The sequence below is a fragment of the Heliangelus exortis genome, chromosome 30 (assembly GCF_036169615.1).
Source record: "Heliangelus exortis chromosome 30, bHelExo1.hap1, whole genome shotgun sequence".
Lineage (NCBI taxonomy): Eukaryota > Metazoa > Chordata > Aves > Apodiformes > Trochilidae > Heliangelus > Heliangelus exortis.
In genome coordinates this window covers 912,920-927,194 of record NC_092451.1, presented here as the reverse complement: position 1 = coordinate 927,194, position 14,275 = coordinate 912,920, and the positions used below count along the sequence as shown (strand labels likewise).

At 53.2% G+C, this 14,275-nt stretch overlaps 1 protein-coding gene across 7 annotated transcripts in view; it reads right to left on the bottom strand.

Moving 5' to 3' along the window:
- Positions 1-12,081, bottom strand: part of NSD3 (nuclear receptor binding SET domain protein 3) — a 40,382-nt gene extending 28,301 nt beyond the window's left edge. For 2 of the 7 annotated variants that reach the window (XM_071729156.1, XM_071729159.1), the window contains exons 1-2: positions 11,665-12,081; positions 2,024-2,739 (exon numbers count right to left, since the gene is read on the bottom strand). In XM_071729156.1, the coding sequence (XP_071585257.1) occupies positions 2,024-2,695 (672 nt within the window). In that variant the 5' untranslated portion in view covers positions 2,696-2,739; positions 11,665-12,081. Of the gene's footprint in view, positions 1-2,023; positions 2,740-9,369; positions 9,601-11,664 lie in introns of those variants that run through there. The other 5 variants (XM_071729154.1, XM_071729160.1, XM_071729157.1 and 2 more) reach the window with 4 other exon arrangements.
- Between the last annotated feature and the right edge of the window lie 2,194 nt (positions 12,082-14,275).

The window sequence follows — 14,275 nt, the reverse complement described above, 5'->3', positions numbered from 1 at the left end:
GGTTTGGAGAGAAGAGGATCAGCTCTGAACAGAAGCCAAGACCATGGGTGGAGAGGCTGTGATAGGGAGAGCCATGAGAGGAGGTGAGGAGATAAGAGGTGGGCTGTGAGCTATCTCCTGAGACACACCAGACACTGCAGGCAAGGAGAAGGCATCAGCTGGAGGACTCAGAGCAGCAAAAAGAGGAGTTGGAGACATGCAGCAAGAAACCAGTGAGGCTGTTAATCCAAATTCTCCCTTGTCCATTTGAAATGAAGAGCCCATGGCTCAGCCCTGCGTGGTTCAGCCCACAGTGCAGACATCACCTAAAGCACCCCAGGTCAGCACCTCCCTCAGAGCTGTCTGGGGAAAGCAGACACTTCAGGCAGACCACACTAACATCTGGAGATCATCCCCCCCCTTCCTCCTGCTCCAGCCAGCCCCAGGAACCTCTGCCAGGAGAGGCAGCCCGAGCACACAGACCACAAACTTCCCACTCAGAGCAGCTGATTCCTGAAAGAATCTTCAGAGCCTGAAGTTCAAGCATGTTTTCATCACATTCCCATTCCAGACCAGCCTTTCAAGTACCAGCATCCCCCCAAAGCCAGGTGACAGCATCAGAGTGAGGAAACAACTCTGATCCCTCAGCCTTCCCACAGAAGGTGTAAAACACCTGTACCTGGGGTTAGTTTGTTTCTAGCCAGGTGCTCCTGAGGTACAAATCTCACACCATCACCACTAAAGCAGAGGAAAACGTGGATGATGAACACACAGGAAATGAAACTGTGCAGTGGAAAGGCAAATGGTGGGAGGATGAAACTGTGACTGCAGTGGGTAATTCATAACAAAACCAGCAGCAGAGAATCCTGCTCGTGTCAGAGTGATCTGCTGCCTGCAACAAGGGCTTTTGAAAAGGAAACAGCAGCTACAAGGACAGAAGCCAGGCAAAGATTTCCAGTGAATTCTGCATGACACAAATGGCTCAGAACTCAGAGTTTGTGAGGCAAGGGTTTAGCTCAGTCTGGGAAGGACACAGACTGGGTTCCAAGTGACACTGGTGACACAGAGGGACAAGCACAGCTGGGGCTTCAAGAGTAGAATCAGAGTCCTGAGTAAGGAGGGGGACAAAAAGGCAAAACTGACAGGCTGATGTGGGGCTGAGAAATGCTGACACAGAGGCCAAAGAGCCTGGGTTAAAGATCTTGTCTTTAGCTGAACTCTGAAAGAACCAAACTCACTGAGGTTTGATTGAAGTGAAACAAGGGGCAGAAATGTACAAGGACTGCAGCAGGTGGACAAACACCACAGGAGCAGCAGAGGCACTGAGCAGAGAGCTGACAGCTCATCCCACCTCTGACACAGCTGTAACACAGGCACAAGGGAGATGCTGCTCTGGACACCTCAGAGGCTACAGCCACCTGAAGTGGCTTCAAACACCATCTCCAAGATGAGAAAAATGAGGTACAAGTGCAGTCACTGGTGGCTCGTGTTCTAATTGGATTGTCCACTCAAGTTTGGATCACAATGATCTTACTGAGCTTCATTAGAGTCAACCATGGTGATGGAGTAGAAGATCAAAGTCTGGACACATCACCAACCTCTCCTCTGGAAGAGGTGTCCACTTACCAGAAGGGAGATGGGACAGTTATAAAACTTGTAAATATTCCTGCAAAGGGAGGTTTGGGGGGGTGTGGTATCAGTGTGTCTTCCATTAAAACCAAACAGGAACAACAGCCCTGCCACACTAGATGAGAGTCCTTGTCCCTGCAGGACAGGATCTTCTCCCAAGTGTCAGGAGGTGCCACAGGCACAAGAAACTCAGCTCTTTATTGTAACAGCCCTGGCCTGGTACAGCAACTCCCCCATCCTGACACTTTTCCAGCATTTTTGACTCACACCACAACTGCTTTGTCCTGGCCAAGACAGAGTGCCTGGCAGGGCAGTGAATCCTGAGGCACAGTGACCATGAAGGGGAACCCCTGACACAGACTCCATCAACAGCACCAGGCACACAGATGGCTGAGAGCATCATCACTCCACTTACATTTTGTTCCTCTGGTTCTAGTTTGGGGATTTTGTGGGACTTGCGCTCTTCCGAGCGGGAAGAGTCGTGCTTGCTGCTTTTTTTCCTTTTCTCTTTCCTCCCTTCATGTTTTGCCTTGGCATACTCACTGGCTTGCACTTCATTTAAAAGGTCCCCACACAGGGAGGACTCAAACAATTCCCTGCCGTTCTGGATAGTTTTGGTTATTTTTAACTTGATCTCTGGTGAGCCAGTCTTCTTTGGGATCCCCGTTTGTGAGGCCGGAGGTGGTGGCTGGGGTGGGGAAGGCTTTTCCAGCACTTCCTGGGCTCTGGGGGTGGAATTTTCCAGGGGGTAATATTCCTGGGGACTGAAGTTCCTGGAGGCCCCGTAGCCGTTGGCGGAGCCGTTGGGGTATTGGCTGTAGGGTTGGTACTTGGCTTGGGGCTCGTAGATGTTGATGGTTGGGGGGAACCCGTTGGAAATGGGGGGGAGGTCCTCAGAGGTGGGGGTGGGGTACTGGAAGCCTTGCTGCAGGGCAGCCTCGTAGGGGGTTTGGCCCCCATCTTCAGCAATGTCACTGCTGGCATCAAAGGCATCCTCCTGGCGGATGTTGGCGGAGTCAATGAGCTGAGGTGGTTGCTGAATTGTGTTTCCCATGATCCCTTGCATGAAAGAGAAAGAGAAATCCATTGTTCTGCTCCAGCATCCTTAGCTTTCCCTTTTTCTCATAGGGCCTAAAGGCGGGGGGAAGGGAAACAAGAGGTCAGTGTAAACAAAAAAAAAAAGAGAGATCTAAAGACTGGCTTCCCCCTCCTCCACTCTCAGAGCAGCCACTCTGATGGATTTAGAGGACTGGTATCCCTCATCTTTCAGAAGGGCTCTTCACATATTTCTGTAAACAGCTTTTTTTACTTTCTTCCTTTTCCAGACCTTTAAAGAAACACCAGCAGACTGGTGCTCCAGAACTCTGAGCCCTTGTTACTGCTCAGGTCCCAGCAAGCACAGCTCTGGCACACAGCAGACTCCAACCCTCAGCCCTGCAGCAGACACCACAGTCCCTGCAAACTGAACAAATCCACAGAAAGAGCACTCAAACAGAAGGGAAACCCCTTCCTTCTCCCTCCTTGCCAAAAATTGGGCTGGTTGAGCAACCCTTAGCCCGCAGGAGACCCAAGCCATGGGCTCTTCTGAAGAGTTATAGGGAATGGACATCCCAACCTCAGCTGCTGGGAAAATCAGCTCACATGGGGCAGCCCCCATGGGGTTTCCAGAGCTCTTCCCTCATCAGAAGAGCAGAGTTTGCACCCCATGGCTCTTCAGCAGCTCCCCAAGGAGGGTTATCCTGCTCACTCCCTGCTCTCCCACCCTACTTTAATATTAAACACTCCAAACACCAGGTGGTTCTCAGGGAAAATAAAATAACCAACAAGAGGTTTCCAGAACCTGAGGTTGTTTGTGGAATGAGACTGCAGCTGGAGCTGCTGCCATCCACACTCTGCAGTTTCCCACTGCATATTAACACATCAGAATCAAGCTGGATCAAAGTCACACCTCCAGAACTCAACTCCTGGCTGGGAGGAGGTTTTTGCATCCACTTAAATATCTTGATGTTCACCAAAAAGTCACGTAGAGACCTAAACTTCAGGTAAGAAACACAAGTTTGCTCCCAAGCCAGGTCAGTGCAGCCCTTCCAAAGCAAACACAGCTCTGTATTATTTATTCTGCCTGTGTGTAGGCACAAAGGAGGTTGCTGTGCCCTTTTGGTCAGGTTGGAAGTGCCATTAACACATCCCACAGAGACTTCTCATTATGAACCTACATATAACCCTGCTCAGGGGGAGTTCTCACCCCCTGCAAGGCAGCTCCACACCTCAGATTTTCAGAGCACTGAGAACACTGCCCTCCTCTGAGGCTGCAAAAAGAAATTCAAGTTATGGGAGTAACAAGTGAAAACCTGAGCAGAGTGTTGCTCTGTGTTTTGTGGACTCCATACTCAAGATTCTCCTGATGTTTGTGACCCTCCCTCCTGCCCTGAGCAATCAACCAGGGGCACATTTATCTCTGTAATTAAATGGCTGAGGGAAACAACTTAATAGCATGATGCTGGGCAGCAAAATTCACTGATTGCAGCCACTTTTAAACCTTGTGGCTGGAAAACCATCCCTGCCACAGCACTGCCAGGGTGTGTGGGCACAGCAGAGCTGAGGGGCAGCACAGGATTGTGTCCCAGTGTCCAAAGCCACCTCCCATTCCAGGAAGAGGAAGTGGGACTGCTTGTACTATTTACCCATTAATTGTTGCTTGACATCTGCCAAACTGAAAAGCAAACACCACATTTCTTGCACTGCTAAAGAACTGCACCTTAGGCTGCTTTTATTTATTACTAAAAACATGTTAAATCTTTTTTTTTTTTCCTTCTTCTGAATATTTAAAAAAAAAACTTTGCTGCTGCAACAGCATTTCTGTCATCCTGGCACATCCACTGCAACCAAAAAAATCTATTCTGCATGCCACACTTCCTTAGGAATCACCTCTGCTCATGTCAAATGGCATTTGAATAAGTGCTTTCCTGCTTCTAGGTCTGACAGACTTTAAGTTTTGTGTTCAACTGGAAGATGCTAATTTGATGTGGTAACATAATTTTAACACTTTTCATTTCTCTCAAGAGGAAAGATGATTATTTGTTCAGCAGCCTTTTTTCCCCAGGTGCAGGCTCTCTGGCATTACTTACCATGTCAAGTATCAAGGCAGAAATCTCATTTCACTGGGCAGCACAGCTCCTCTAATGAGCAAGTATCTCATGCTGCAGCAGGAAAAAAAAAAAATCCTCATTGCCACTACCAGAGCCACTAATCCTCAGCCAGCCAACACCACCAGATCCAGGTCTCCAGGAATGCTCATTTTCAAGGAGCTTGCCTTGAATTTATCCAGCTGCAGAACCATCTCCTTGTCTCACAACTTAGCAATGACAGACCCAGAGCTTGTGCCTCAACTGTTTCATCAGGGAGGAAAAAACCAAACCCAAAGAAACCTTTCTCTCTCACTGCTGTGCCCTCTGGGTGACACCCTTGGTCCTGGGCCTTTCCCCTGGCAGCAGTTCCATGGCTGGGACAGGAGCACAGAAACCCTGACCTGCTGCCTGCCTGGGCTCTTCAGTTCACTTCAACCTTCCCCAAAATCCAGCAGCACCAGGGGAGGCTGCAGACACAACACCAGGAAGCTGCTCACAGCATCCCCAGTTTGAGAAGCAGTGAAATTAAGTGTACAGCAGCCCAAGCAAAAGGTTTCACCCTCCCCCAGCTCTCTGAAATCAGAACAAAACCTTTTCCTCTTCCACTGGCAGCTTTCAGCCTTTCCCTAAAAGAGCCTCCACGCTCTAAAAAGTTGGGATAAAACCCCAACATTTTGTGCAGCATTTCTCCAGGACACTGAGGTGATCTTAAAGGTCTTTTCCAAGCAGAATCATTCAGTGATTGTTTTGTTTACTCTCTGGGATGCTGTGTGCCTGTATCTGGGTGATTACATCTCAGGACCCACAAACCTCCCTCAGAGGTTGGGGATCAGACCACAAAGTGACTCCAGAGGCTGTTTGTGAGCCTGGTGCTGGGCAGAGCTCCTGTCCCAAGGCTGGAGCACCAAGTCATGACAACCCCAAAAAGTCAGGACAACCCCAAAAAGTCAGGACAACCCCAAAAAGTCAGGACAACCCCAAAGTCAGGACAACCCCAAAGTCAGGACAACCCCAAAAAGTCAGGACAACCCCAAAAAGTCAGGACAGCCCCAAAAAGTCAGGACAGCCCCAAAAAGTCAGGACAACTCCAAAAAGTCAGGACAGCCCCAAAAAGTCAGGACAACTCCAAAAAGTCATGAAAACCCCAAAGTCAGGACAGCCCTAAAGTCAGGACAGCCCCAAAGTCATGACAGCCCCAAAAAGTCAGGACAACCCCAAAGTCAGGACAGCCCTAAAGTCAGGACAGCCCCAAAGCCAGGACAACCCCAAAAAGTCAGGACAACCCCAAAGTCAGGACAGCCCTAAAGTCAGGACAGCCCTAAAGTCAGGACAGCCCTAAAGTCAGGACAGCCCCAAAGCCAGGACAACCCCAAAAAGTCAGGACAACCCCAAAGTCAGGACAGCCCCAAAATCATGACAACCCCAAAGTCATGATAGCCCCAAAGTCAGGACAGCCCCACAGTCACCTCTGCCTGGGACTACAATCCCTGATCAGCAAAGCTCCTTCCCCACACAGAGAGACAAAAATGCTCTCCCCAGGACTCCTGGTTTTCCCTGGAAGGGCCGGGATAAGCAGCACAACCCCAGGCAGTGCTGTCAGTGCCGAGTGGCAGCAGCTCCCTGCTAACACCTTGGGACAGCTCTGCCAAAGTGCTGCTCAGGACACCCAAACACTTCAGTCCCACAACTCAAAAGCTGCACAACAACACTGCCTGGTCCCTCTGATCTCCTCTGCACCCAGCCCTGCAGGTCAGAGCCTGCCCAGGCTGCATCACTCCTCAGCTACAGCACCTCCTGAAGCTGGGCCACATCCTGCTGGGTGACAAGAGCTGTGGATCACAACTCCCAAACACCCCCCTCAGAGTGCACCTAGGAGTGACCAGTAAAAGAAGACAGCTTTGGATTATTTTGTTAATTTTTTTTTTTTTGTCCAAGGGGTTCCTTTCTGGAGCTCTCCTCTGCCTGCAGGAGGAGGAACTGCACTGAATTGCTTCTCTGAACCTGAAGCTCAAGAGCTGCTTCTCCTCCCACAGCAGTGACATCACCGAGAGCTTCTTCCTTCTCAGTCTTTTGCTGTCATCAGGGTTAACACACCCAGCTCTTCCCACCCTTCCTCCTTTCCAGAGCTCCAGTGTGGTCAGTCCTGGGTGAATTCCCAGTCAGGCTGTGCTGGGGGAACAGCCCCTGGGGTCACCCCAACACCCCCAGGTTTAAAGCTGAGGAAGGGTGAACTCTGCAGCACTCACTCCCTGGTGCAACAGCAACAACCTCCAGAGCCTTGTAGGGATCCTTCCCAGCAGAGGGGCTGTACCTACAGCCAGAGGTGGGGTGACTCAGTTATCCCAGCTGCTCCTGCAGGGAAGCATTTTCAGGATCAACTTCTGACTAGTTCTGAGCCATGAGAAAGAATTTCTTTGTGGAGAGGGTGATCAGGCATTGGAATGGGCTGCCCAGGGAAGGGGTGGATTCTCCATCCCTGGAGATATTTCAAAAGAGCCTGGATGTGGCACTCAGTGCCATGGGCTGGGAACCACGGGGGGAGTGGAGCAAGGGTTGGACTTGATGAGCTCTGAGCTCCCTTCCAACCCAGCCCATTCTAGGATTCTATGATCCCACTGCAAAAGAGGGACAGGATCCCTGGGGATGGTGGGCAAAGGGGTTTCAGGAATTTCCCTGAGGGTTTTGGTTGCTTTTCCTCCCAGGTTTGGCCAGGGAAGTTTTTTGTGATGCCTTGACTCCTACAAGCAGTTAAAGTCCTGATTTGGAAGAAAGAAAAGGTTTCATGAAGCTAAAGGGAAATATAGGAAAGCTCTTCCCTGTGCTGCATGGATAGAACAACCCCAAATTTCCAAAAGCCCTGGAGATATTTCCAAAGAGCCTGGATGTGGCACTCAGTGCCATGGGCTGGGAACCACGGGGGGAGTGAAGCAAGGGTTGGACTTGATGAGCTCTGAGGTCCCTTCCAACCCAGCCCATTCTAGGATTCTAGGATTACTCTATCACACTGCAGCATCAGCCTCCTGCAACCTGTAGGATTTCTCTTCCAAACATGACCCACAGGAGATACCACACTGATAAAACACTGGAACCCATCCAACAGATAAAAGAATGGAATTGAGTCAATGATTGTAGGAAATGGATACTCTATAGCAGCTGGGAAACAACTTGAAACAAATGATGTCTTCAACTGCATTTCTTAATGACAGAAAAAAAAGGGTTTTCTCTGTAGAACCTGGCAGCCACCACTCTGCACTTGTCCTTCCCCAGGGCTGCAGGGTCCCCTGGCAGAGCAGAACAGCTCTGTTTGCAGACACCAACACGGACACTGCTTCAGCAAATATTTTTATGCTGTCCATGGGTGAGCCACAATTCAAAGTATCAGAGGAAAAAGTAAATTAAATAAAATGGAAGCAGCAGGAGGTAAAGAAGGCAAACCTAGTATAGCTCTTACAGTGCCCTAACACTAACAGGGAGTTTGTTTTGCTCCTCAGCCTGACTGAGCAGAAAGCAAATAAAATCAGTCACACCTCTGAAAATGAGAGCTCAGTGGTGGGGAAGTTCCAAGGAAAGCCCAGGATTCCTCTGGGCTCAAACCCTTCACCAGAAGCTGCACCTCTCTAGAGCCATTCTGCCATGAGTGCTCTGCAGAAAACAAGATGCACAGAAAGTTCTGAAATATCCCCCTGGCTGCTGCAGCAGGTTCAGTAACCACTGAGTGCTTGGCTGATCCCAAAGCTTTTCTTCTCCCTGAGAGGGAGCTTGGCAGGTTGCACAACACACATGGCAGAACTTACCTATAAAACCACAAACATCCATCCACTCTCTCATTGCTCAATCAGGAAGGGCTCAAAAAAAAAAAAAAAAAAAAAAAAAAAAGGTGAAAAAAAAAAAAAAAAAGCTACAGGAAATAGGCAACATCTGAGAGACATTTCCTAAATGTCAGCAGCACCCACAGCTACTCCCCAGGGAAGAAGAGCCCGAGGCAAGGGCTCCCAGGCAGGAGGAGACAGGACTGGCAGGAGCTGCCTGTGCAAAACCACGATTCCCAAACCACTGAGCCCCCCCAGGGCCCTGTCCCCCCCTGCATTCTGTCCTCCTGGGGCTGTCCCCTCCCTGCCACCACAGCCACTGCTGCCTGCAGCACACACAGGGGGTTTAAGCAGTTTCCACCAAACCTTTCTGAATTAATTTTATCCTTTTCTGTTGACAGCCACGTGGGTGGCCCTGCCTGAAGCAGCTGGGTTGGCACTGTCAGAGGCTGCCACGGATGGGAAGGATCTGCTGTGGAAACAGAAACTGTCCCACTGCCTCACTGACTGAGCTGAGAAACAATCACTGAGTCAGCCTTAGCCAGAGCCTGGGAGCTGCTGAGCTTCCCAACAGCCCTGGAAGCAGAATTTCCAGGCCAGCTCCATGCACAGCCACCACCCCAGCCCCTGTGCACACAGACAGACTCAGATCTGCTCCTCTCCTGTCACCACGCAGAGGTTTGCTGCCATTTCCTGCACTGTTTCACCCCAGGGCTCTGACCCAGGCTCCATCAGATGGTGCTGCACGTGTGTGAGTGACAGACAGACAGACAGGGAGCTGGAACAGGCTGGGTTGGTTGGGATTTTTACAGTGATGCAATCACCTTCTGTTGTGTTTCCATTCCTCCTGCCCAGCTGGAACCAGGAGAAACTCAGAGCTTGGTTTCTGCAGCAGCTCAGCACAGACAAGGGCATCCTGGGCTGGCTCAGGAACAGCGTGGCCAGCAGGTCCAGGGAAGGGATTCTGCCCCTGTGCTCAGCCCTGGGGAGGCCACAGCTTGAGTCCTGTGTCCAGTTCTGGGCCCCTCAGCTCAGGAAGGAGATTGAGGTGCTGGAGCAGGTCCAGAGAAGAGCAAGGAGGCTGGGAAGGGATCCAGCACAAGTCCTGTGAGGAAGGGCTGAGGGAGCTGGGGGTGTTGAGGCTGGAGAAGAGGAGGCTCAGGGGAGACCTCATCACTCTCTCCAACTCCCTGAAAGGAGGTTGGAGCCAGGGGGGGGTTGGGCTCTGCTCCCAGGCAGGTATCAGTAAGACAAGAAGCCATGATCTTAAGAATTTTTTCCTAATATCCAACCTAAACCTCCCCTGGCAGAGCTGAAGCTCTGCCAGGGGAGGTTTAGGTTGGATATTAGGAAGAAATTCTTTACAGAGAGGGTGCTCAGCCATTGGAATGGGCTGCCCAGGGAAGGGGTGGATTCTCCATCCCTGGAGATATTTCAAAAGAGCCTGGATGTGGCACTCAGTGCCATGGGCTGGGAACCACGGGGGGAGTGGAGCAAGGGTTGGACTTGATGAGCTCTGAGGTCCCTTCCAGCCCAGCCCATTCTAGGATTCTATGATCTGCTGCCAAACAGAACCAAGCAAACCCCAAAACTCCTGCATGGCACAGATCACCTGCAGAGCTGCCTTCACCCCTTCACCTGCCCCCTGGGCTGGGGACACAAATACAATAATCATCCCTCCTGCTCCCTGCCTTCAGTCTGTGCAGGCTGCTCTGCCCTGCTCTGCATGTCCTTAAGAAATGGAGCATGGGAAGTTCTCTTCACACACCTTAGGACAAGGCCAAATTTTCCAACAGTGCAGCAAAAGTGCAGGCTGAGGGTTTCTCCTGAGCTCAGCTGGGGTGAGCAGCCTCTCCTGGCAGGCACTGATGGTGAATCAGAGGCCTCTTGACAAACTCTGAACCACTTGGCAAGGCTGACTGCTCCCCTCTGCACCTTTCTGAGGGTGTTTGGTGTGTGTAGAGGTTTTGTCTGGTTGGTTTTGGTTTTGGTTTGGTTTGGTTTCCTTTTCTTTTTTTAAAGGCCAGGATAGTCATGTCTGGAGCATGGTTTTGACAAGGCCACTTTAACACCTTTCCCTGGGTGACATGGAAATAAAACAACTTGGGAAAGGAAAAAGCAAGGAAAATGCTGTGCATTAAAAAAAAAAAAAAAAAAAAGTAAAGGGGTTACTCATTTGTTTGTAGAGCCTCAGGATTCACACAGGAAATGTGGAGGAGAATCTTTTGTTCTTCAGGGAGAGTCACAAATTGATATCCATGTAAAGCCACAAGTCAGACCCCTGGCAATACCCAATATTTCAGGAGTCATGACACACTTTCACATCCCAAAGCCAGGGCACCAGCTGCAGCACAGCTCCTGCAAACCACCTGAAACTCGGGCAAACTCCAAACTGAGGATCACAAAAGGGGCTGTGCTGAAACAAAACGTGCAGCACTCCATCACCACCCTCTGCTCTGGTCCTGGGCAACGTGATGAAGCACAGCCCGACTTCATGGAGCAAAACCTTTACACGCAGCTCATTGAAAAAAAAAAAAAATCAAGACCAAAAAATTCCAACTGCCAAAACATTCCCTGTGCAAGAGAAGCCTGAACAGCCACCAAAACAGGCCACGGATCTTTCTCACACTACAATTAAAAGCCACTTTACGTTATCTTTTGTCACAGATAGGTCACCATTAAGATTTATTTTTTTTTTAACATAAAAAACCTTAAACCTGCGTTAAAACCCTTGCCCTGACACTCAGCAGAGCACAGAGCGCGGCACAGCACCGAACCCGGTACAATGCACAGCACCTCGGAACCACAACAACCCGAGGAACAACCACCCCCTTCCCCATCGCTGCGGGGACGGGGAAACCAAACCCCAAACCCAAACCCCAAACCCTGGGGACCCCTCCCCGCGCCCCCCGGGACCCCGCACCCGCATCGGGGAGCGGCGGAGCGGGGCTCGGGGGAGGTTGGGGACGGCCCAGCCCGGGCCCACCGCCCGCTCCCTCCCTTCCTTTCCCTTCCCTTCCCCTCCCTCCCCCGGCGGGGGCGGCCCCGCCGCAGCCAACATGGCGCCCGCGGGCCCTTTAAGGCCGCCCGGGCCGCCCCCGCTGCCCCCCGCTTCTCACCTTCAGTCACTTCCATTCTCACGGCCCCCGCCGCGTCCACGCAGAGCAACGGAGACAAAGGGCGGCGGCGGGGGCTGCGGGGCCTCCTTCTCCTCCTCCTCCTTCTCCTCCTCCTCCCGCAGCACCCAGCAGGCCGCGACCCAACCCCGGCCTCGATTTCCGCGCCCCCGCCGCTCCGCTCCGCCCCGGCAGGGAAAGCCGCCCGCCCCCCCACCGCCCCGCTCCCGCACGGTGCGGCCAAGGGGGAGGCGCTGGCGGCGGGGGAAGGGAAAGGGAAAAGGGAATGGGAGGGGAAGGGAAGGGAGGGGAAGGAAGGGAAGGGAAAGGAAAGGAAAGGAAGGCGGCGCTGGGTGCGCTCTGCCCGGGCCCGGCCCCGCTCCGCGCCCTCCGCCTCCGCCCCCCCCCTCCCCCCCGCACCCCTCCCGCACCCCCTCCCGCGCCGCCGCCGCACAACGCGCAGGCGCGGGCGCACGCGCACCCCGCCACGCCGCGCCCCCATTGGCTGAGGGGGCGGGCGCAAAGCACCATGGGAGTTGTAGTCCTGCCGGGGGCCGGAGCCGCTCCGGAGGGAAAATGAGGTGCGGGGAGGTTGGCGGGGAACTCCCCCCCCTTCTGCTCCTCCCGCACGGCTCTCCCGCCCTTCTTGTGCGGGAGCAGACACAGCGGAGGGGCAGCAATGAGCGCGCCCCGCAGCACGGACATCGGAGTGTGAGGGGAGGGGGAAAGAAACGGGAAACGCGATGGGAGCAGAGGATGGAGAAACCAAGATGGGAGGAGGGAGAGGGGATGGGTGTGAGCGGGAAAGGGAGGAAATAAACAGAGAACTGGTAAAAAGAGAGCCCCGGCGGGAAGCTGAGCGGTGACGAGCTCTGAGCATCAGCCCGCAAAGGCTGAGTGAGAACCCCCTGCTTCCCCCTGTGTCCCAGAGCCAGGAGACATTCCCTGCGCTGGGAGGGTTGGGGTCACTGCAGTGGAGTGAATGAAAATCCCATTCTCCTCCTCCTTAAATACAGTAAGGCACCAAAAATAAATACATTTAAATACAATAATATAAGTACATAAATAAATACACTTAATAAATGCAAAATAAAGACACTTAAATACAATAATACAAATACATAACTAAATACACTTAAATAAATACCAAATAAAGACACTTAAATACAACAAGGCACCACCTGGCCCAGGAAAGGGCTGTGCTGCCTCACCTCCTCACCTCTAAAAACTCCAAACGTTGCACATGAAGGAAAAAATTAATGGGGGGGGGAGAACATGAATGGGGGGTCCTGGTGCTCCTGCACTGCTCCAAAACCACCTTTTTTTCCCCAGGACAAATATTGAACAGGAATTCCAGCTCTGTCCCCACTTCTCTCCTGTTCAGTTTCCCCTCCCGTGACCTCTCCAGACCCCCCCAGCCCCCCTCAGTAATTAGTGCTCCCTGATGAACCTCTGGGGTCACCCCCAGGGGACAGAACCCCCGATTCCTGCAGCCCCGAGGAGGGACAAGGATGTCCTGGTGCTCTGCCAGAGGTGCTGTGCCCTCCCTGCGGAATTAATTAACTGCTAATTGCTCCCAGGAGCTGTGAGCACCAAACCCCCCCTGCCAAAAGGGATGGGGGGGGGTGGGGGTGGGATGGGGTGGGATGGGGTGGGGTTGGATGGGATGGGATGGGATGGGGTGGGGTGGGATGGGGTGGGATGGGATGGGATGGGATGGGATGGGATGGGATGGGATGGGATGGGATGGGATGGGGTGGGGTGGGATGGGATGGGATGGGATGGGATGGGATGGGATGGGATGGGATGGGGTGGGATGGGGTGGGATGGGGTGGGATGGGGTGGGGTGGGATGGGGTGGGGTGGGATGGGATGGGATGGGATGGGATGGGATGGGATGGGGTGGGGTGGGATGGGATGGGATGGGATGGGATGGGATGGGATGGGATGGGGTGGGATGGGGTGGGGTGGGATGGGATGGGATGGGGTGGGATGGGATGGGATGGGATGGGATGGGATGGGATGGGGTGGGGTGGGATGGGATGGGATGGGATGGGATGGGATGGGATGGGATGGGGTGGGATGGGGTGGGGTGGGATGGGATGGGATGGGATGGGGTGGGGTGGGGTGGGATGGGATGGGATGGGATGGGATGGGATGGGATGGGATGGGGTGGGGTGGGGTGGGATGGGGTGGGATGGGGTGGGATGGGGTGGGATGGGGTGGGGTTGGATGGGATGGGATGGGATGGGGTGGGGTGGGATGGGGTGGGATGGGGTGGGATGGGGTGGGGTGGGATGGGGTGGGATGGGATGGGATGGGGTGGGATGGGATGGGATGGGGTGGGATGGGGTGGGATGGGGTGGGATGGGATGGGGTGGGATGGGATGGGGTGGGATGGGATGGGGTGGGATGGGGTGGGATGGGGTGGGATGGGATGGGGTGGGATGGGGTGGGATGGGGGTGGGATGGGGGTGGGATGGGGGTGGGATGGGGGTGGGATGGGGGTGGGATGGGGGTGGGATGGGGGTGGGATGGGGGTGGGATGGGGTGGGATGGGGTGCAGCAGTGGGGCAGGAGCTGCAGGGGGAGCCCCTGGGGGGCTCCCATCCCCC